At 37.6% G+C, this 20,857-nt stretch overlaps 1 protein-coding gene across 2 annotated transcripts in view; it reads left to right on the forward strand.

The window, feature by feature from the left end:
• Positions 1–1,703: 1,703 nt before the first annotated feature.
• Positions 1,704–20,857, forward strand: part of rsrc2 (arginine/serine-rich coiled-coil 2) — a 33,031-nt gene continuing 13,877 nt past the window's right edge. Inside the window, exons 1-6 of one of the 2 annotated variants that reach the window (XM_052032333.1) lie at positions 1,704–1,868; positions 10,945–11,113; positions 12,875–12,921; positions 15,819–16,009; positions 16,326–16,949; positions 20,519–20,626. In XM_052032333.1, the coding sequence (XP_051888293.1) occupies positions 1,863–1,868; positions 10,945–11,113; positions 12,875–12,921; positions 15,819–16,009; positions 16,326–16,949; positions 20,519–20,626 (1,145 nt within the window). In that variant the 5' untranslated portion in view covers positions 1,704–1,862. The remainder of the gene's footprint in view (positions 1,869–10,944; positions 11,114–12,874; positions 12,922–15,818; positions 16,010–16,325; positions 16,950–20,518; positions 20,627–20,857) is intronic. The other variant, XM_052032335.1, reaches the window with a different exon arrangement.

Raw genomic sequence — 20,857 nt, forward strand, 5'->3', positions numbered from 1 at the left:
TACTAATGGCTGGTGAAAGAGAAACAAAGGAACGACAAAAACTAACGGTCCCGGCCCGGGCACATCTTGGAGAGTGAGGCCTGGAGATTGGTATTTGTCAAAGTTAAAATTAAAAGTAAAAATGCTGGAAATACTCAGCAGGTCAGGCCACATCTGTTTGAAGCGAAGCAGAGTTAACGTTTCAGGTTGACGACCCTGTGTCAGAACTGGGAAGGAGAGGAAAGAAGTTTGTTAAGCTGCAATGAGGGTTTGGGTGGGTGGAATATCTGTGACAGGATAAAACCAGAATGACCATAGGGATAAGCTGTTGGGCACGTCTTCCTGCTCTGCATCTCACAACTCTTACATTCTTTTGTCTATGTTCTCACTTGCTAACTGATCCCATTCACTTAGTGACCAAAAAACCTTATTTACAGGTTATTCCCTTGTTCACCCCAGTTTTACCCTATCAGAGGCGCACCACCTGTTCAGTTCCCACATTTTTATTTACAGCATTTGCAGAATTTTTGGATTTATTTGTGAAAGTGCTTGTTTTATTCAATGCAACTGCTTTTGGACACTTAGGAAATCTTTACATTGCATATCTGTTGGAAAACTTAGTCAACTGAAGGTGTTTAAGTGCAATTGCTATCTGATGCTCAGTCCTCTCAAGTGCATATATGGTCATTATCCAGTTTCTTGACATTGATATTTACTCCTTGTTTATTCACCTATGTAATTCAATTACAATATTCTTGAATGATTTGAAAGTGAAATCTATAGGAAGGAAACATAATCTGGCAGGCCATAGTAGAAATAACAAATGAGTCATAACCTTCATCATTGGAAATATTAATAGAGGATTATTTTAAATAAATTTGTTTAATAAAAGCTTCAAACATTTTCCCTATGACAAGTGTTAAGTTAGTTGGCACGTATTCTGCTTTCTGTCTCTTTTCCATTTTTGAATAAAGGAGTTACATCCACTAGTTTCCAGTCTAATTGAACCTTCCTGGAATCAAGGCAATTCTGGAAAATTAAAACAAACCCATCAACTATCTCAATAGCTACTTCGTTTAAGACCCTGGGATGAGGTTCACCAGGACCTGGAAACTTGTCAATCCAATACTTTACTCACAGATGCATTTCACTGTGTTACGATGTACATGTAACTCATAAAGATATCTTGAAAACCGTTTATCTGATCTATAAACTCCTGCAGGTTCTGTCCTTGCTCCATCCCTGCAATTCTCTTTAACTCAGTATCCCAGTAGTTTGTAATGATTCCAGACCACAGTACAGGTATATGTTCTCTTGTTCAGTGGCAGAATCTTAGGTCACTCCGTGTATTTAGCAGTCTCTTAAATTTCTACATCCTTGAAACCCTTCTCCAAATATTTACGCAATAAAGACAGTGTTGGAAACACTCAGCAGGTTGGGCAGCATCTATGGAAAGAGAGACAGAGTTTCTCCAAGAGCTTCATCAGAACTGGGGAAAGTAGTTCGCTGGCTTGGTGTCCAGTTTTTTTTGTTATGGTCAACTGGGAAGCGCCTGGAGAAAATTCCTTGCTTTTGAGGCAGAATGGAAGCGCTAGATATCGTGTGTGCTCAGTGCAAATGCAGAGGTATTCGAGAAAGAAAGATTTACCATCAGACGGGTTGAAAATTCGTGCAACAAAGCAGTATATTTTTAGTTTTATTGAGTGAGTGTCCTGTGGAACAGAGTGATCTGACAGGCCAGGTAGCGGGTTGGTGCGTGCGCACGATGACTCCGCGCGGGGAGGGTCACGTTCGTCACTGAGCACTTTGTCGGCTAGGCGCTGCTGGGTGAGCTTGTCGGCGATAGGGAGACAGTTATTTTTTTCTCAGAAGCCCTCGAGAGTATGGCGGTACGTATTATCAAAGTCGCGATCGTCGTTTTGTTTAAGATTTTGCGTGGTAATTCAGGTAAATCGGATTGCTTCAAAAAGCTGCAGTTCGTATTGAAGCGATGAAGGTGGCTCCAGAGAAAATGGCGGCAGGCGCCATGTTGGAAATACTTTGTTTTCTGGAACATTCTTCCTTTAAACATGCTTATATTGGCATGAATTAGATCGTATGTGACAAATATGTATTTTTTTGCTTGCAGATTGATTTTGTCTTGCTTCTTGTTTTGGTTGGTGGGCGTTAAGCTGGTGTCAGTGGATGATATATTGAGCTTTGTGAGTGGCCGCATTGTGGGTTTGTTCCGCCACAGATGATGGCCGCAGCCAGAAACTCGCCTTCCTTTCTCGACAATCTTGGACCTGTTTTATGAGTATAAATCAATATCTGTCTCCAGACAACACATGCGCACAGTTCATGCATGAAAGTTCACATGAACATGATCTTACATTAAAAGGATTATCGGTTCGTCACAGCCGAAGGCTTTGTGGCCTAAAACAGTGCTCGAATCTGCAGCTCATTTAGTTTAACATTTGTGCGATTCCCTCTTGTGAAAGGAACCATCTGGAAGAACCACTTTATAGAAGTTAGACTCTTAAGTTTGGGTTCGATTTACAAACCAGTAGAAATTCTTTTTGTAATGACTAAATCCAGAACCACTAGTTTCCATTTCAGTGTAATTAAAGCATCTGGCTGATAGAAGGTTCGAAGATCGCATACATTTAAGATGATTGGCAAAAGGATCAAAGGTGACGTGAGGGGAAAAAATGGTTGTAGTGTATAGTTAGCATCAGAATTGCGTTGTCTTGTAAGGTGGAAGCTGATCCAGTCGTGGCTTTCAAAAATGAAATCAGATTAGTATTTGAAAGAGGCAATATGGAGAGGCCACAGGGAAAGCGTGCAGCATTCTGACACAGACTTGAAGGGCTGAATAGCTGCCTTCTGTGCTTGTTGCCGTTCTGTGACTGATCTGTTTTTCAACGCAATTTTCTGGTAAGATTGATATTCCAGAAGCCTCGTCAAAATTTACAGAAATTGCCTCATCTAAAAATGGTAAAGTTTCAAGTGGGTGTTGTTAATGGTAAATTGACATACTCAGATATTGTACAAGAAAGCATTAAAATAATTAATGAGTTAATTTAAAATTTGAGAGAAAAAACATGCATACTGTTGATTCTATTTTCTGATTCTGCTTCCTGAATAAAGGTGAATAATTTGAATTAATCAAGTCATTGATTTTTAATGAAATTAAAACATATTTTAAAGATGTGCACCCTGTCCTTGATTCATATCTTTATTGTTGTTTCTTATGTCATATAAATTACAATGTACCAGTAGTGTTACTGTTGTGCCTCTGCTGGTATTGTCATTTGATTTTTGACAAGTTAACATTGGAGTTCGTCTGTAGAAATGAGAAATGAATATTTTCCACATAAAGATTAAATTTATCTGCACCTTTGGATATTGATTCTTCTGGTGCTTAAAACATGTTTCTTTTTATTGTTCTTTTCCTTGATTTCTTGGCATTGCCATCAATCCACTCACTTGCTGTTATACTGCTGAATTTATTATCCATGTTTGCAGAACCACCTGACCTATATTCATATTTCATCTTTTTTTTCCTGTAAGTCTAGTGATTTGTGTACTCTTTGTTAGTGGACACTTGCCCAGTTATTTTTAAACCTGCCATCGTTTTGGCTTCACAGTCCTACTTTAATTTCTCTTGGAGGGAAATAAATCCTTCTTGGTAAATGAATGGCTCCAGCTAGACTTTGGTTCACGTCACCTGTTCTGGAATTTAATAATCCTTTAAAGTAGGGCGTTTAGTTGTTGTGGACCTGTGGTAGCTTTCTTGCCTCTGCTAGTTGGTTGTAGATTGATGTCTTAGTCCAAGACTTGTATATCAGGAAAATGAATGATATTTTGTAGGACATGCATCCTGTTGACTGAGAGTTAAGCTGAACCTCCATCTGTTTTTTAGGTGAACGTAGATATTCTGTGGCATGAGTTATTCAAAAGCTAAGGAGATCCTCTGAGTTCCCTATCAATATTCTTTCTATAATAATTGTAACTAAAGCAGTTTAATTGATCACCCGTATCAAAGGTTTTGGTGAGATCTTGTGCATAAATGGCTGGCCTTTTTACATTTAATTGGTCATCTATACCAAAGATGTCAGTGGGACCTTGTGCATAAATTGGCTGCTGCTTTTTCTCTGCATTACATGAGCGTCTATATTCCAGCGATGCATTTCTGAATGATTCATTGGGGTAATTAAGGTTGTAAAAGATAATGAGATTAAAAAATGTAAAATTATTGGACAAGCAAGTAGATGATGCCTGTACTTGCAAAGATTGTGTACCAGCAAACCCCAGGCTTAACTATTATATAATTAGAAAATTCATGCCTTCTGAGTTGAACTTGAATTCTGTGACAAATGAAAGAACATTCCTCCTGTCCAGCTTTTCATATCTGAATATCATAAAAACAACTGCCTAATCCTAGCTCGGGACAAGTTGCAGGATAAGCAGCCTTCACGTACAGGTCATAACTATAAGTTCAAGTTTACTGACCACCAAAGCTAGATGCCTTTACCCTCTTAAATCTAGTTTTTTTTAAGAACATGAAAGAGTGAGCCATACAGTCCCTTGTGCCTGCTCTGCCATTCAGTGATTACATGGTTGATCTTTTATCTTACTGCCCTTTCCTGTATGAATTCCATATCCCTTGATATCCTAAATTCCTTTGCCTTTGGAATGTTGGTTGTCAGATTTCCTCCCCTCCCCTCCCCTCCCCCAACTCTTCTCTGCCTTTTAATGTTTTACTGGATGATGATTACTTGATTATGGCATCTCAATGGCATTATTTGTGAATGATCAGTTTGGAAAATGTTAATTTTTTAGATCTGAACCCCTGATGTTTCAATTATATGTACTATCTAAATTTCAGACACACGTAATCCAGTTTTGTACTCTGCAATCCATCACATTACAAACTGATTTACATGGGGTGCAGTGTCTTGCAGAAATCTGGTAAATAACATCACTGCCTCACTTATCCACCAGATGTAAATTGCAAATGAAATTTATTCAGCCAATCAGATGTGACCTGTTTCTTCCTAACCTAGATTCTTATTTTATCTGGCTTTGTCTTGCCTCAAAAAGTTTCCTCAATTGTGAGGCATTGATGATTGGGCTGTAATTTGAGGGTTGATCCCTTGTTTTAAAAGTGGTGCTCATACTTGCCACTTTCCCATCGCTTGGATTTTTTGTAGTCTTGGAATGCCTATAATTCAGAACTGGGAACTTTGTTTACTTTTTGGGGTTCCCAAGTGTTTTTCCCATGCAGTAGTTTGAGCATGATGATTCATTTGAGCATGATGATTCCTGATCATCAGCAATGTAAATCATTTTAAAAACCTATTTTCTGAGTTTAATTTTACTGTCAAATAGCAAAAGAGAATCAAGGGGTGGGGTGCAAACACACCTAGAGTCAGGAAAAGTGAAATGTGTTTTGAAGTATCATTAAAACTCAAGGAAAGATAAAAGACTAAAAATGGCACAAGTTAATTATCCTGTTACTTACGAACAGGATAATTATCCTATAACATTATCCTGTTACTTTTGGAAACTCAATTTAGTCACATTTGTGTTCCCTTTGAAGAATTATTTTGCTGCTACGGTTATATAATTGTTGCAGGATATTCCAGCTTAATATTTTTTAGTTTTTTTGGTACCAAAATGCAGATTCAAAACCAAACTGCCATATGTGCTGGAAACCAAACTGATGAAAATACTCAGCAGGTTAACCAGTGCATGTGGGGACTAAAACAATTTTATTTTTGGATTGTGGATAGGTATTGTGATTATTTAATAGTTTAAATAATGAATATCTCTTTCTTTTTTCTGCATCAATACACTCATGTAATGTAGAGAAAAGGCAGCAGCGATGCCCCTTTCCCACCCGGCAGAAGATGCCTGTGGAGCCCCGCAGCAGCCAGCAAAAATGAATCCTCATCCATCCCACCAGTCTCACAAATGCTCATTTGTATTTACATATGTTGGGAGGACCTGTATTTTGGAGGATGGGTGAATGCTACTTAAGTCACTGGCAAGAATTTGGAGATAAAAATAAGCCCTCAAAGATATACACCTATTGAATTGATATCACCACATGTTGTACAATGTGGATACACATGTTTCTCTGAACTCATAAGGACTAGCCAGGACTCAAAGTTGAGGGGGTGAGAAATAGCTGTAATTTTATTTTCTGATTGTCAGCCCAAAAATTCATATTGAATAGCAATAATAAGTAATAGATGGCTCACATACTACTATTTACTACTCATGCTACACACAAATTTATCCCTAATCAAGGAAATCACAGGTTTCGTTGATAGTTCTATCAAGTAGCATTTACATGCTAGTATAATAACTTGCACAAAGACAAATGTTAGGTTGTTAAATTAGGATCATTTTGCTCTCTACCACATTACTATCTCAGTCTAAACAAGGATGGAAGAACAGAATTCCAGAAGTAAGAGTGATTGCACTTAATAGAATGATAACACTAATAGAATGATAACACTTGACCTAGTATGTAATTAAGGAGCTCTGATAAAATTTGAGTCAATAGGGATTGGAGTTTAACTAGCATCAGATGTGGGAAAAATTGTTGTGATTGTTGGAGGCCACCTCACTCACGACATTGTTAGAATCTTCAAGGCAGTGTCCAGGACCCTCGCATTTCAACTACAACTGCCTGCATCATAAGATAATAGAAGAGTTTGGACATTTCCTTGTATCTGATATCTCCCAGGTTACCAGGACAAGCCATGACTGAAATCCCGTCATCTCAGGCTGCGTTCATTTATTCTAATACATCTTGACATGTTTCTTTTAAGTTCATGAATCTACACTCTCCACTTGATACAGATTTGTTTTATTTTGTTTATTAGAAACAAGTGCAGAATCCTCTACTGTTCCCTTCTCATCAGTGGTTTTTCTCAAGCAAAAAAGTATCGATCTGTTTGAGCAACTGTGCAATTAATACAAATCCAGAGTAATTGTTATTAAGCCTGTGCCTTCCTGGGGATTTGATCATTATATGCCATATCATAGATGTTATAGTTTAACCAAAATTTGGGAGGCTGACTTGTGCTACAGTTCAATAATTTTTTTTTAACTTGTTCATTTTGGACATCATTGGCAAGACACACATTTATTTTCCAATGCATAGTTGCCCTTGAGACAGTGGTGGTGAGCCATCTTACTGAATTGCACATCATCTGGCACAAATCATCTTGGCTGACTGGCTCTATGAAGCTGGGATTCTCAGGACAAGGCCTAAATGGATTGTCAGCTCAGCAATTCTGGCTAACTGTTGTTGCAAATACTTTAACCTTTTCTTTAGCATTCACACCCTGAGCCCAGCCATCATTGAGAATGGAATTGTTGTTGGAGCTTCTCCCATCCTACCAACTACTTGATTGTCCACCTATGTTAACAACCAGATGTAGCAGAACTGGAGTGTTTTGATCAGTTCATTAATGGTGTCAAGACTTGGCTTGAATGTTTAATATTAATCTGCATGTAATCTTTAAAGAAAAAGAAGAGGGCCATTTGGCCCATTGCACCTGCTCTGCCATTCAGCCAGATGATAGCTGATGTTCAGCTCCACTTTCCTGTGCTTACTCGATATTCATTGATTTCCTTAATCAAAAATATGTCTTGAATTTATTCAATGACTGAGCTGCCACAGTACTTCTGGTAGGAAATTCCAAAGATTCACAATCCTGTGGATGAAGAAATTTCCTGTTCCTATCAGTTCTGAAATGGCTGACTTTTTATTTTGAGATTGAGCCCTGGTGTTCAAGATGCCCCTTTCAAGAGAAACTTTATCCTTGCACTCCAACAGGCCCCTCGCCCTCCAACAGGCCCCTCGCCCCCCTTCAAACCTCATAAGAATTTTGAGATCAATGACATCATTTTTAATGCTTCTCAAGTTAAGAATGTGAAGGCCTAGTCTGCATAATCTTTCTACGTATAACAAGCCTCCATCCCAAGAATCAATCCAATTAACCTTCATTGCACTTATATTTACAGTGGCATGCAAAAATTTGGGCACCCCGGTCAAAATTTCTGTTACTGTGAATAGCTAAGCAAGTAAAAGATGACCTGATTTCCAAAAGGCATAAAGTTAAAGATGACACATTTCTTTAATATTTTAAGCAAGATTACTTTTTTATTTCCATCTTTTACAGTTTCAAAATAACAAAAAAGGAAAAGAGCCCAAAGCAAAAGTTTGGGCACCCTACATGGTCAGTACTTAGTAACATCCCCTTTGGCAAGTATTACAGCTTGTAAATGCTGTCTGTAGCCAACTAAGAGTCTTTCAATTCTTGTTTGGGGGATTTTCACCCATTCTTCCTTGCAAAAGGCTTCTTATTCTGTGAGATTCTTGAGCCGTCTTGCATGCACTGCTCTTTTGAGGTCTATCCACAGATTTTCGATGATGTTTAGGTCGGGGGACTGTGAGGGCCATGGCAAAACCTTCAGCTTGTGCCTCTTGAGGTAGTCCATTGTGGATTTTGAGGTGTGTTTAGGATTTTTATCCTGCTGTAGAAGCCATCCTCTTTTCATCTTCAGCTTTTTTTTACAGACAGTGTGATGTTTGCTTCCAGAATTTGCTGGTATTTAATTGAATTAATTCTTCCCTCCACCAGTGAAATGTTCCCCGTACCACTGGCTGCAACACAAGCCCAAAGTATGATTGATCCACCCCTGTGCTTAACAGTTGGCGAGGTGTTCTTTTAATGAAATTCTGCACCCTTTTTTCTCCAAACATACCTTTGCTCATTGCGGCCAAAAAGTTCTATTTTAACTTCATCAGTCCACAGGACTTGTTTCCAAAATGCATCAGGCTTGTTTAGATGTTCCTTTGCAAACTTCTGATGCTGAATTTTGTGGTGAGGACACAGGAAAGGTTTTCTTCTGATGACTCTTCCATGAAGGTCATATTTGTGCAAGTGTCACTGCACAGTAGAACAGTGCACCACCACTCCAGAGTCTGCTAAATCTTCCTGAAGGTCTTTTGCAGTCAAACAGGGGTTTTGATTTGTCTTTCTAGCAATCCTACGAGCAGTTCTCTTGGAAAGTTTTCTTGGTCTTCCAGACCTCAACTTGACCTCCACCATTCCTGTTAATTGCCATTTCTTAATTACATTACAAACTGAGGAAACGGCTACCTGAAAACGCTTTGCTATCTTCTTATAGTCTTCTCCTGCTTTGTGGGCATCATTTAATTTTAATTTTCAGACTGCTAGGCAGCTGCTTAGAGGAGCCCATGGCTGCTGATTGTTGGGACAAGGTTTGAGGAGTCGGGGTATTTATAAAGCTTTGAAATTTGCATCACCTGGCCTTTCCTAACAATGACTGTGAACAAGCCATAGCCCTGACAAGCTAATGAAGGTCTGAGACCTTGGTAAAAGTTATCTGAGAGCTCAAATCTCTTGGGGTGCCCGAACTTTTGCATGGTGCTCCTTTCCTCTTTTCACTCTAAAATTGTACAAAACAAAAATAATACACTAATCTTGCTTAAAATGTTGAAAAGAATGTTGCATCTTTAACTTTATGACTTTTGGAGATCAGTTCATCTTCTACTCACTTAACTATTCACAGTAACAGAAATTTTGACCGGGTGTGCCCAAACTTTTGCATGCCACTGTATATTTCCTTGTGTATGGAGACCAGAACCGTACACCATATTTCAGGTGTCATCTCACCAGCATTGTGTGTAATTGTAGTAAGAAGTCTCTGTCCTTGTATTCAAATCCACTTTCAAAGAAGACCAACATACCATTTGCCCTCGTAATTGCTTGCACTGCCCACACATTAACGTTCAGTGATTTGTGCACCTGGAAGTCTTTCAGTCTCCCCCTTCTCTGCTAGTAAGAACATTTTTAAAAAAAAGATTTGTCAAACTTGACTTTCCTTTCATAAATCTAATGTTGACTCTACCCATATCTGCTAGTATTATCCAAGTACCCTTCTGCCACTGCCCTAGTAATAGGTTCTAGCATTTCCCTTCTTATTGATGTCAGTCTCATAGTCTGTGTTTTCTCTCTTTCTGAAATAGTGGTATTACATTTACTTCGTTCCAGTTTGTGGGAACCATTCTGGAATCTGAAATTTTGGATGGCCTCTTTTTGGGAGGTTTCCAGTGTCTTCCATGGCAATGGACACAATGTATTTCTTTATTATAACTGCCATTTTCTTATTTTCCAATATTTCCACTGTAAGGGATTCTTGTTAACTTTAGCTAATCTTTTCCTTTTTAAATATCTATAAAAGCTTATTATAGTCTGTTTTATATTCCATGCTACAATGCTTGTATATTCTTCCCTATTCCCTTTCAATTTTTGGGTCTCCTTTGCTGAAATCTGAAAATTTTCCAATCCTCAGACTTGCTGCTCTCTTTTCACAACATTATCAGCCTTTCCCCTTCATGTTATACTGTGTTTAACTTCTCTTGTTAGCCACTTTTCCTGCTGGGTTTTTGTGTCTTAAAAGATATATAATTGTTGTAAACTGTCTTAAGTATTTCAATGTTGTCCATAGCTAAGTCACGCCTTATTCCTTCTGTAGTTTGCTTTTTTCCAGATTTAATTCAATCATTTTCGGTGTTTACATAACATTCTATCATATTATGATCATCATTCTCTAAAGGCCCGTAAACTGCCAGATTATTAATTAATCCCTTCTCATTGCACATTGATAGTTCCAGTATACCCTGTTCCTTCATTAGTTCTTCACTAAATTGGTCTGGAAAACCATTTGTTAATCATTCCACTGCTAATTTGGTTTGCTCCATCTATATGTAGATTGAAGGTCAGTGTTTATTATTTTATCCTTGTTTACTGATTTGTATTTTCCCTACATTACTATACTATTTGGGGTCCTATAGAAAACTGTCACCAGTGTTTTCTACCTTTGCTGTTTCTTAATTCTATCCATACTGATTCTACTTTTAAAATCTGTTAACAGGGAAGTGAAACTGAACAGGATGATTTAGGTTTGAAAAAAACGACTTCTGACACAGAAAAGCAAAGTGAGAGATCAACGTCATCTAAATCTCCCAAAAGCGACAAGCATCACTCTTCACGATCCCAGTCTAGGTCAAGATCAAGATCCAGGGAAAAGAAACAAAAGTCTGGTGCGTATCTTGTATACAAGTTTCTAAAGTCTTTTACTGGTGAAACATTCTCAAGTTGTATATTGTAAATTAATCAATAGAGTTTATGAGTTTACAATTTTCTCTCTCAATTAAATATTTTTCTTTGGTTGGGTAGTTCTAAGGCATTAATTGAAAGGACAGGCCATTTCTTATTTTGCAAATACCAGTGCATAATTTTGATACTAGAGTTGCAAATTAAAACAAGTAGTATGGATCAATTTGATCTTTTCTTGCTTGCCTGCCTGGAGGAACTTAGTAGCCCAGTATGCAATCTTTTCAAGTATTATAAAAATTCTTTCCGGTCATGTTGTAAGTTTTTTTCAAAAACTTGTATTCAAAGAGTAAACAAATGAATTGGTTTATGCTTTAAAAAAGTCTGCTTTTCAGTTTTCATGTTCACAAACATGGAAAACAATGAATTTCTAAAACTGCTGAAATAGGATTAATACCTTTAATGCTTATCTACTGTGAGCAAATTGTATTAATCATTTTAACATGCTAGTTTTAAATGTCACATGCGACTGAAACTAGTTTCCTGTACATGAAGAATCCCACGTGTAAACTGCATTTGCTTGATGCTTTTTGTGAAAGCTGAGGGAGCAGCTGTGCTTTTTGTTACAAGTTGTAATTTTCTCACCAGCCTAAAAGATTGGACAAAGTAAGTAAATGGTGGCATTGGATCAGATTGATTTCCTGTCCTCATTGCCCCTTTCCCTTTGCTTTCCGCTGTCAAAGAACTTTAACCTGTTTTTAATTGCATCTGATAAGAGACTTTTAAAATGAGTTTAAATAGGTTTTTAGGAAATGATGTGAAAGAAAATAAATTTGTAATAGCTTAACCTACTAGAAATTAGTAATATAAAGATAAATGAAGGTAAACCGCTTAACTGATGCAGGGTTTCAACCCGAAATGTCAACAGTTCCTTTCCTCCCACAGATACTGCTTGACTCGCTGAGTTCCTCCAGCATATTGTTTGTTGCTCCAGATTGCAGCATCTGCAGTCTCTTGTATATCTAACCACTTATATTTTTAATTTAAATTGACGGCCATATTTGAATGAACTCCACCCAGCTATCACTAGAATAATGCTGTACTTTTGTGCTTGATTCCTGACACGGTATTGCAATATGGAGGTGCAAAAGTCAGTGACAAACTAGCCCGTGATGGGGACATTATAGGCAGTTCTGCCAGATGGAAGTGTTTTTGACGTGCACCGCTGTCCACAACCAAATAGAGAGGGAGACAGCGGTTTCCTTCATTCCCAAAGGGATGAAAGGGGCAACAAGATACAGGCAGTCCATCAAATGATGGAGCAAACACTGCTAGCTCCCAGCAATGACAGGCACTCACCATGTTGGCTAGAGTGCAGCTCCACACCTCAGCATTTGCAGTTTTCCCCCAGCCAGCCCAGTACTATCCTTCTCATACCAGATCGTAGGATGATTCTTCTGTGGTCTTAAGCCTGATGGCTAGTGGCTAATGTTGTGAATAAAGTTTTTAATAAGGCATTTAATTCCATTATTTTGCACTTAGACATCCTTTATAATGAAATAACATTATATCTTGGTACCAATCCCCCTATTTTCCATACATTTAATACCTTGAGCAACAGGATGTCAAGTTGCACTGATTTTTCAGGAACATATTCCCCCATGTATCTCAGGGTTTGACTGTTATCTTTTGCAATAATGCTCAGATTTTGTTTTGCTTTTCTGAGTTGTCAGTTTTTAATTTTTCAGAAAGTGAAAACCGGAAACGCAGACTAAGTCGCAGCAGAAGCAAAGAGGTAATTAACAATTTCTGTAGCATATTGGTAATTTAAGAACTTAATGTAGTTCTGCTGAGAATTATATTAATTGAATACTGACAGTTGGGATGGTAAGTACCAAAAGAAATGGAATATATAAGTAAAATTGTTTAACTGTCATGACAAAGTACAGTATTCTACCTAAGCATGTGACTGGTATAAATATTTTTCTTCCCTGTTCTAATTAAAACAATATAGTAAATAGGTTAAAATTGACCAGATATTGCCAGTTTTAATATTTAGTGGTTTGACAATTTAGGAGGCTATCAATGCAGATTTTTGGCATTTTTCTGTATTTGGAAAGTTTACTTTGTATACTTAGATCAAATGATAACATTTCTATAATGAATCGTACTCAGCGTGCTAATGCACGAAGAGACACAGCGAGCGGAAGACGCTGCAGAGTCAAATAGCAAAAAATATAAGCCTACCTCCTGAAAAGGTAAATATCAGCCATTTGCACTCGTATTTGCTTTGTAACTTGAAAGAATCACCCAGCAAATCTGCTTTATTTGTGTTACTCAATTGTCGGTTCAATTTGGTTTTTGGGGGAGGGTTGCTTCCCCACAAACTACATTGAATTAGGAATTATCCAAATTTTTCAGTTTGATTTTTTTTATTAACTACGAAAAATTGGCCAGCCTGTAATAAATAATTGCTTTTTAGTTTATTCTTATTGTTGCTTATGTATTTTGCTGGGCTTTATCCAAGAACTAGCTTTGTTTCATATTGCTGAATGAAATTGTTACAAACATTCTTGCCTTACATGCCAAAATATATTTTCTGGGCATCAATGCTGCTAACAGGTTTTTGTCAGAGGCTTGTTATATTATAATGTAATCACAGGTCTTTTGTTACAATAAATTTATAGTCAGTAAAGGAATTGAGATCTCAATAAGATAAAATGTTCAGAAGTACATTTGCTCTTCTCCAATCCACAACTGGAGGCTTAGTGCGTAAATGCACAGTAGGATGCTACTCAGTCTTATTTGCAGTCTGGTGATCATCTTATGGTAGGTATGTGTGTGCACATGGAATGGACTTGATTGTAATGCCTCTTTTTTGGCAGAATGGCCAAAGGCTTAATTTTGGGGGGGCTTGTGGAAGGAGTGAGGCGATAGTGCCAGGTAGGATGATTGCTTGAAAATCAAGTAATTCATTAAAACGTGGCACCATGGTGTTGACCATAAATGTCTACCAAAATTTAAAATGTTTTATATTTTGAATTTAAAAAATCAAATTCCACAAAATCAGATTTCTGAACGGTCCATGATCTCATGAACACTACCTCATTTTTCCTATTTTTTTTGCACTATTTATTTATTTTGTAAGTTACAGTTTTTTGTCCTTACACTGTACTGCTGCCGCAAAACAACAAATTTCACGTCGTATTAGACAGTGATAATAAACCTGATTCTGATAGGCTTTGTGGTACAGTATTAGTGTCAGAAATTCTTTTCATGCTCAGTAAAACCAAAAGTGTTGGAATACAATCTAATCTACAGAGTAGTTTCTGTATTATTGTTTTTATTTCACATTTCTCATACTACAGTAAACTTCTGTATTCGTAGTACATTAATTTAGGTTAGATTAATATTTTTAAACATGCTGAGACAGCAGATTCAGATTTTGTGAATTTTGCTGGATGAGACATAGTATTAGTGGAGTATTAACTTACATCCAAGGTAAATCCTTTATTCTTAATTACTGATCACAAAATTCTCAATTTTTTTGAAAATGTCAGCAGCTTCACTTTATCACCAGCATTATTTAAAACGGTAAGTAACAGACTAGAAGTACCTCTTAGGTTACTTTTACAGTACTCATTGAACTTAAGGATTTAAAGATTAATTGTTTGAATTTGTAGTTTAATTGAAGTATATTAGCTTGGGTGCAGACAAAGCATTGGTATTGGAGTGAAATTCCTGTATATTGTTACATTTTGGTAGTCCTGTCTAATTGATACTGTGTGTATAAAGATTTATGAAATGGAAAAATAAACTCTTGTTGAACATGATCACAATAGAATCGTAGTTTTATCATCACACCCTATTGGATAACATTGTGTAAAACTGCTTTGAAGGCAAAGTTTTACTGTGGTAACATTACAGTATTTGACCTAAATGAGCATTTATGATAACCCCACAGCATTAAAAGCTGTTTGATTAGAAATAGTTTGTGCAGTTCTACAGATTTCACAATTTGGAAATAACTGAGCAGGATATAAGAGAACAGTGAATCTGTAGCGACAAGAACAGTTTTTAAGGTTAGTAAGTTTAGGTTAAATCTTAACATGTAACCAATTTGCATTGTAATGGGCTTTTTGCTGATTGGAAAATTTGGATGTCAGTTGTAGCCGATATTTTTGAAGGTGATGGTGTGGGATGATTGAGAAATACCTAATGAGTAGGCTAAGTCTATGAACTATATTTAAAGAGAATTTATCTTTTATTCTTGGAATATGTTGGCCTAATAAATCTAAGATCATAAGCTTGCAACTGATAATCGGAAATTTCATGAATGACAGACAAGTGATATAAAATTGGATTAAGTCAGTTTTATTTCAAATGTGGTTGGAGTGTTTTCACAATGAAATACAGTGATAGAATTTCATCTCCACTGATATTGCAAGAATAGAAGTAGGTTATCAGCTCCTCAAACATGTATCAGCATAATTAGTTTTCTGGTTTCTGTTTCTTGGGTTTGGTGTGTTGTGAAAAGCATTGAATGTTGAGAGCACTTTGCTTCACTCCCTCTAAGACATTCAAAGAATTGTTGCTTTTACAACCCACTATTAAATCTTTGTACTTTAGTATCCATACTAACTCTTTTTGTTGCACTATTTTCCTGAAAGAACCAACTTCTTCTTAAAACAGGAACGAAGACGGGATTTAAAAGAAAAATCTATCACCAAAAAAGCGAAGTCATCTGAGCAACCAAGTGACAAGGAGCAAAGCAAATGGAGAGAGCGATTAAGTTCAACGGAAAATGGAGAAGACCGACCAAAGCGAAAAGAAAAGAAACCTTCAAAGGCTCATAGTTATTCCAGGTCCAGATCAAGAGAGAGGCAAGTAGTGTTAATGCCTTTACTTTAATTTATTTTGAGGGTTGTTTGTCTTTTGCTTGGTATCCTGATTGAAACACCTTTGCCAAATTTTGAAGATGCGATGTTGAAAATTAATAATTCTGTGTCTGATCCAAAGCCAGCCGATTTTTTTGTTAATTTCTTCTTTTTAAAAAAAAGTAGTCATTTTGAAGGGACTGTGTTTATCATTTGAATATTGTGGTTGTACAGTTGACCTGGAGGTTTTCCGTTAACACAATCACTGATGTTCTTTTGTATAAACCCAAGTATGTCAATTTCTGTTTGTGTCATGACCTAGACGACATCGCAGCCGTGAAAGGAAGAGATCACGTTCAAGGAGCAAAGAGAAAAGGTCTCGGAGCCGGGATAGGCGGTCAAGAAGCAGAAACAAACGCTCAAGGAGCTTGGACAGGCACTCAAGGAGCAAAGACAAGCGGTCCCGGAGTCGGGACAGGCGCTTGAGCAAAGATAGGCGATCACGGAGTCGGGACAAGCGGTCAAGGAGCAAGGACAAGCGGTCGAGGAGCCGGGACAGGCATTCAAGGAGCAAGGATAAGCGGTCAAGGAGCCGGGACCGGTGCTCAAGGAGTAAGGATAAGCGATCTCGCAGCCGGGACAGGTGCTCGAGGAGTAAGGATAAGCGATCTCGCAGCCGAGATAGACACTCAAGAAGTAAAGATAAGCGATCTCGCAGCCGAGACAGGCGCTCGAGGAGCAAGGATAAGCGATCTCGCAGCCGGGACAGGCGCTCAAGGAGTCGAGGAAGGCGATCAAGAAGTCGTGGAAGACGCTCAAGGAGCAGGGACAGGCGCTCAAGGAGCAGGGACAGGCGTTCAAGAACCAGAGAAAAAAAACGGCGACCAAAATCCCGTTCAAGATCACGATCAAGGCACAGGCCACGCAGGAGCAGGAGTAGAAGCAAGTAAGTTCATTGGTCTGTGATTATATAAAACAAATTGGAAGTGTTGTTTATTTTTTATATTAAAAAAATACTCTCAAATTGTTCTTTTTACTGACCAATAACTCCCTCTCTGGGATACAATTGAACATCATCATTTCGTCTGTGGGAGTATTATTGGGCAAAATTTGGCACTGAGCCACCCAAGTGGATTCTCAGACATGGCACCAAAAGCTTGGTTGGGTTTTAAGAAATCACTTAAATGGGTAAAGAACGGTTGGAGAGGTTTAGAGAAGGAATTCCAGAAGTTGGGGCCTTGTTGGGTGAAAGCACAGCCATGAGTGACAAAGCAATTAAAACTGGGGATGCTGAAGAGGCCACAGTTGGCAAGAGTGAGGCTATCTTGGAAAGCTGGGTTACAGAGAAAGTGAAAGATGAAGTCATGGAAGTGGGGTAGAGTAATGGACTGGTTGGACAGTGTTCCTTAAATTTAAAGCAATCTTTAACAAGGAGACAATAGTGAATGAGAGGAAGAGTGACAGGTAAATGGGTAGCAGAGTTTTCTCCCTACAAGGGTGCGTACACTTTCAATTAAGGTCAGTAGGTAGTAGTGAGAAATATGGTTGTTCTCATTTTTTTTTGACCAGAGTGTTGTGACAAATAATTGCCCCAACTTCTTGTGCCAGCTATGATTAGCTAATTGCCCAAAGTCCAGGAAATTATTGAAAATAATGTATTAAAGGTTTGTACCATTGTGTAGTTCGTCTGTGCTTTTTCTATTTTAAATTCGTATATCCACTATCAAAATGGAAGCTGCCTTTGTAAAGACTGCTTTGTTTCATACATTGCGAGAGAAGCTAGCTTCTTGGCCGTGTGTAGGTGGGTAAATGATTGGCTGTGACACAGAAAACAAAGCATAGTACTGAATGGTTATTTTTCAGATAGAAGGAAGACTGCATCGCCTTTTGCCCAGAAGTTTGCATTGGATACCATTGCTTCTTTGTTGATGTGTGGTGGTGATTTGAGTATTGGTAGGAGATCTTATTTCAAAGTTTGCACATGTGAAATGTAATGAACAATGAATGGGATAGAAATAAATAACTGGTTGATGTCACATTTCACCATTCTATTTAATAGCAAGAATATTCTGCAGAAGAATATTCTTCTAGGTAGGTAATAGAATTTTCAAGTGCGCAATGAATAGTGGGTATAAGCACATTTGTCTTTGGAGGTAACAGATTGAGGTGTTACAAAAGGGATGCTGGTCTTCTTGCCTAATAAATAGGGACATAGGCAAAAGTTCGATTTAAAATATTAGCTGTAGCTTGAATATTTTGGCTGATTCTCGGTGCCACGCTTGAGGATGAATGTCGAGATTTTGGAGGTGGTGCAGGGGAGGTAAGCTTATTGGAATGGTACTGGGTGAAAGACCTTTAACAGAGCAACTGGGATAGTTTTTATTGGAGCAGGTGAAGGTTTTGATAAAGCAAATAGAAAGTTTTATCTCGTAATGGACAGCTCAGTGACTATTGGGTTTAAGGTAATTAGCAGTAAAATCAATTAATTATTTCAGGGCAGAAATTATGCAGTTGCGTCATTCTGGAATGCATTACCTAAAAATAGATTCAATTATTATTTTCAACAGGAATTTTTACAAATACTTTAAGGGGATCTTCTGTAGCCTTCAGAAGATGATGAATGGGATTATTTTATAGATCTTTCAAAGAGCTGGGACAGGCACCAGAGGCAGAAAGGCAACCTGCTATCATCCTATGGTTCTCAAACAATGAACTTCGTATTTCCAATTTGTGTTTATTTATGGAAACGTATTTGTTCAAGGCATTGTTAGCAAACTTCATAAATTGAATGCATCATTATAATACATATTTCCACTGTATTCTTGGCCCTTTTCCTCAAACATCCCTCCTATTTAGAAAGCAAAAAATATACCTTTTTAATTTTTGATCACAGGAATTAGCAAGGGATGATGTAGAAAGGGGTGGTGGGGGGATACTAATATGTGAGAACATAAGTCTTTTGGATTGGTTGGGTTACTTTCTCTGGAAAGTTTATCTTGCAGGGTATGATATCCTATTTTCCCCAATGCTGTCACTCCAGCAATCCCCATTATCCTACTAGCTCCTACAAATGGCCTTTATGATATTTCCCACATCGCAATCATTGTGCTCTTTCATGCTAAGATCATCCCTAATCTTCACGTGCTTTAAGTTCCTTCCTTGAACGTCAAGATTGCTGTCGTGTGAACCTAACACCAAGTCTGGTATTCCAAGAATTTCCCTTTCCCATTCTTCTAGGAAGCCAATGCAGTGTTACCAAATATAAGATCTTAATCCTAATATACTGCTGAGCTTTAAAATCCTATTCCATCATTATCAGGACACTTCTTCATCCCCCATTTAACCTCCCAGTTTGCCATGAATCTGCGGAATATTTGCTTGTAATATAAAACAATACAGTGTAACTCCATGTTATGGCAGTTTGTGGAATGGAAATTTGCTCTTACAAAATTCACGTGAAAAAGAATACATAAATACACACAAATGTATACAGAGAACTGAACTACCAAGGACAATTGCAGGCTGCCAGTTCAAACCAGGAGGCACTTAAGGGATTTGCTTTGGAAACTGACGGGTGTCTCTTCTATTGACGCTTGTACAATGATACTTTATCAAACAATGTAACGTCAGTTTCTAGTTAATTAACAAATAACAGTCTCTCTGCCTACAATACAATCAGAATTCTCTTGCCTATAGCCAGTACACCCAGAAACTCCTAGGAACACAACTCCTCCATAATGTAGGTGTACGCTGTTTTATGTGCATTTCCTGTCCATTGCTCGTGTTTTGATTTATCAGATTTCAAGTGTTGCACTAGAAAGTGCTGCACGAGAAAATGTAAATATTAAAAATCACATAAGTAAGAAAGCAAAAAATGTACTGACAAATTATGCAAGAAACAGTGGAGCTAACCTGTTTTGCTGGTGCATTCAAAATAAAAACAGACCTAACTACAGTTGTAAATCCAACACAAAAAAACTGCAGATGCTGGAAATCTGAATTAAAAACAGAAAATGTTGGAAGCCTTCAGCAGATCCTGCAGCATCTATGGAAAGAGAAACAGAGTTAATATGTTAGGTCGAAAACCTTCATCTGAACAAATACAATCTGATTTGCAATTATTTTTATTATTTGCATAAGTGTGTGCCTGTGAATAATTTGGAAAAATACTTGAAAAATTTACTTAATTCAGAATTGTAGAAGTAATGGATATTTCTGATATTCATTTTATTCATAGAGTTGAGTTTAATTTCTTGCAATTCAAATTAAGCTGCAGTATTTAAGCATTCACTACTCAATTTTGATGTTTGGACCCAGCAGGAATCCGGAACTATCATTCTATAATGTGGTTATATATAAAAATAGTAATTTTTATTGTAATTAGTGGTTATTAAATTTCCTCATTCCTAATATTTTACATTTCTGTGGCCTATGAAGAAATTGAAATGAGGAAAATGAATTTTCACTGTTATTTTCTTGAATGATTTTATTCATAAATTGAAATTTGTACTGCAGAGAGAAAAGAAAACGCAAATTTAGTAGAAGCAGAAGCCGCAGCCGGACTCCCCCAGCGTTCAGGGGCCGCAATGCTGCCATGGATGCTCAAGAAGCATTGGCTCGCAGGTAATTTTTGCTGTTGGTCTAATTTTTAAGCAATTAATGTTAGTATTGAGTTTCTATTTGGTTTGATGCAACTTTCTGTCGTGTAGAGAGGCTGTTTGCTTTAAATCGCTGGTTCTACCACTCGGTGTTGATTTACTTACATGAGTTTCTTTTTATAATGGGCAAGTCGTCTTTCCACCAACCTCCATCTCCTTTCCACTTCCCTTAGCTTTCCATCAGCTCAGCTCATAA

The sequence above is a fragment of the Pristis pectinata genome, chromosome 17 (genome assembly GCF_009764475.1).
Source record: "Pristis pectinata isolate sPriPec2 chromosome 17, sPriPec2.1.pri, whole genome shotgun sequence".
In the NCBI taxonomy this organism is placed as follows: Eukaryota; Metazoa; Chordata; class Chondrichthyes; order Rhinopristiformes; family Pristidae; genus Pristis; species Pristis pectinata.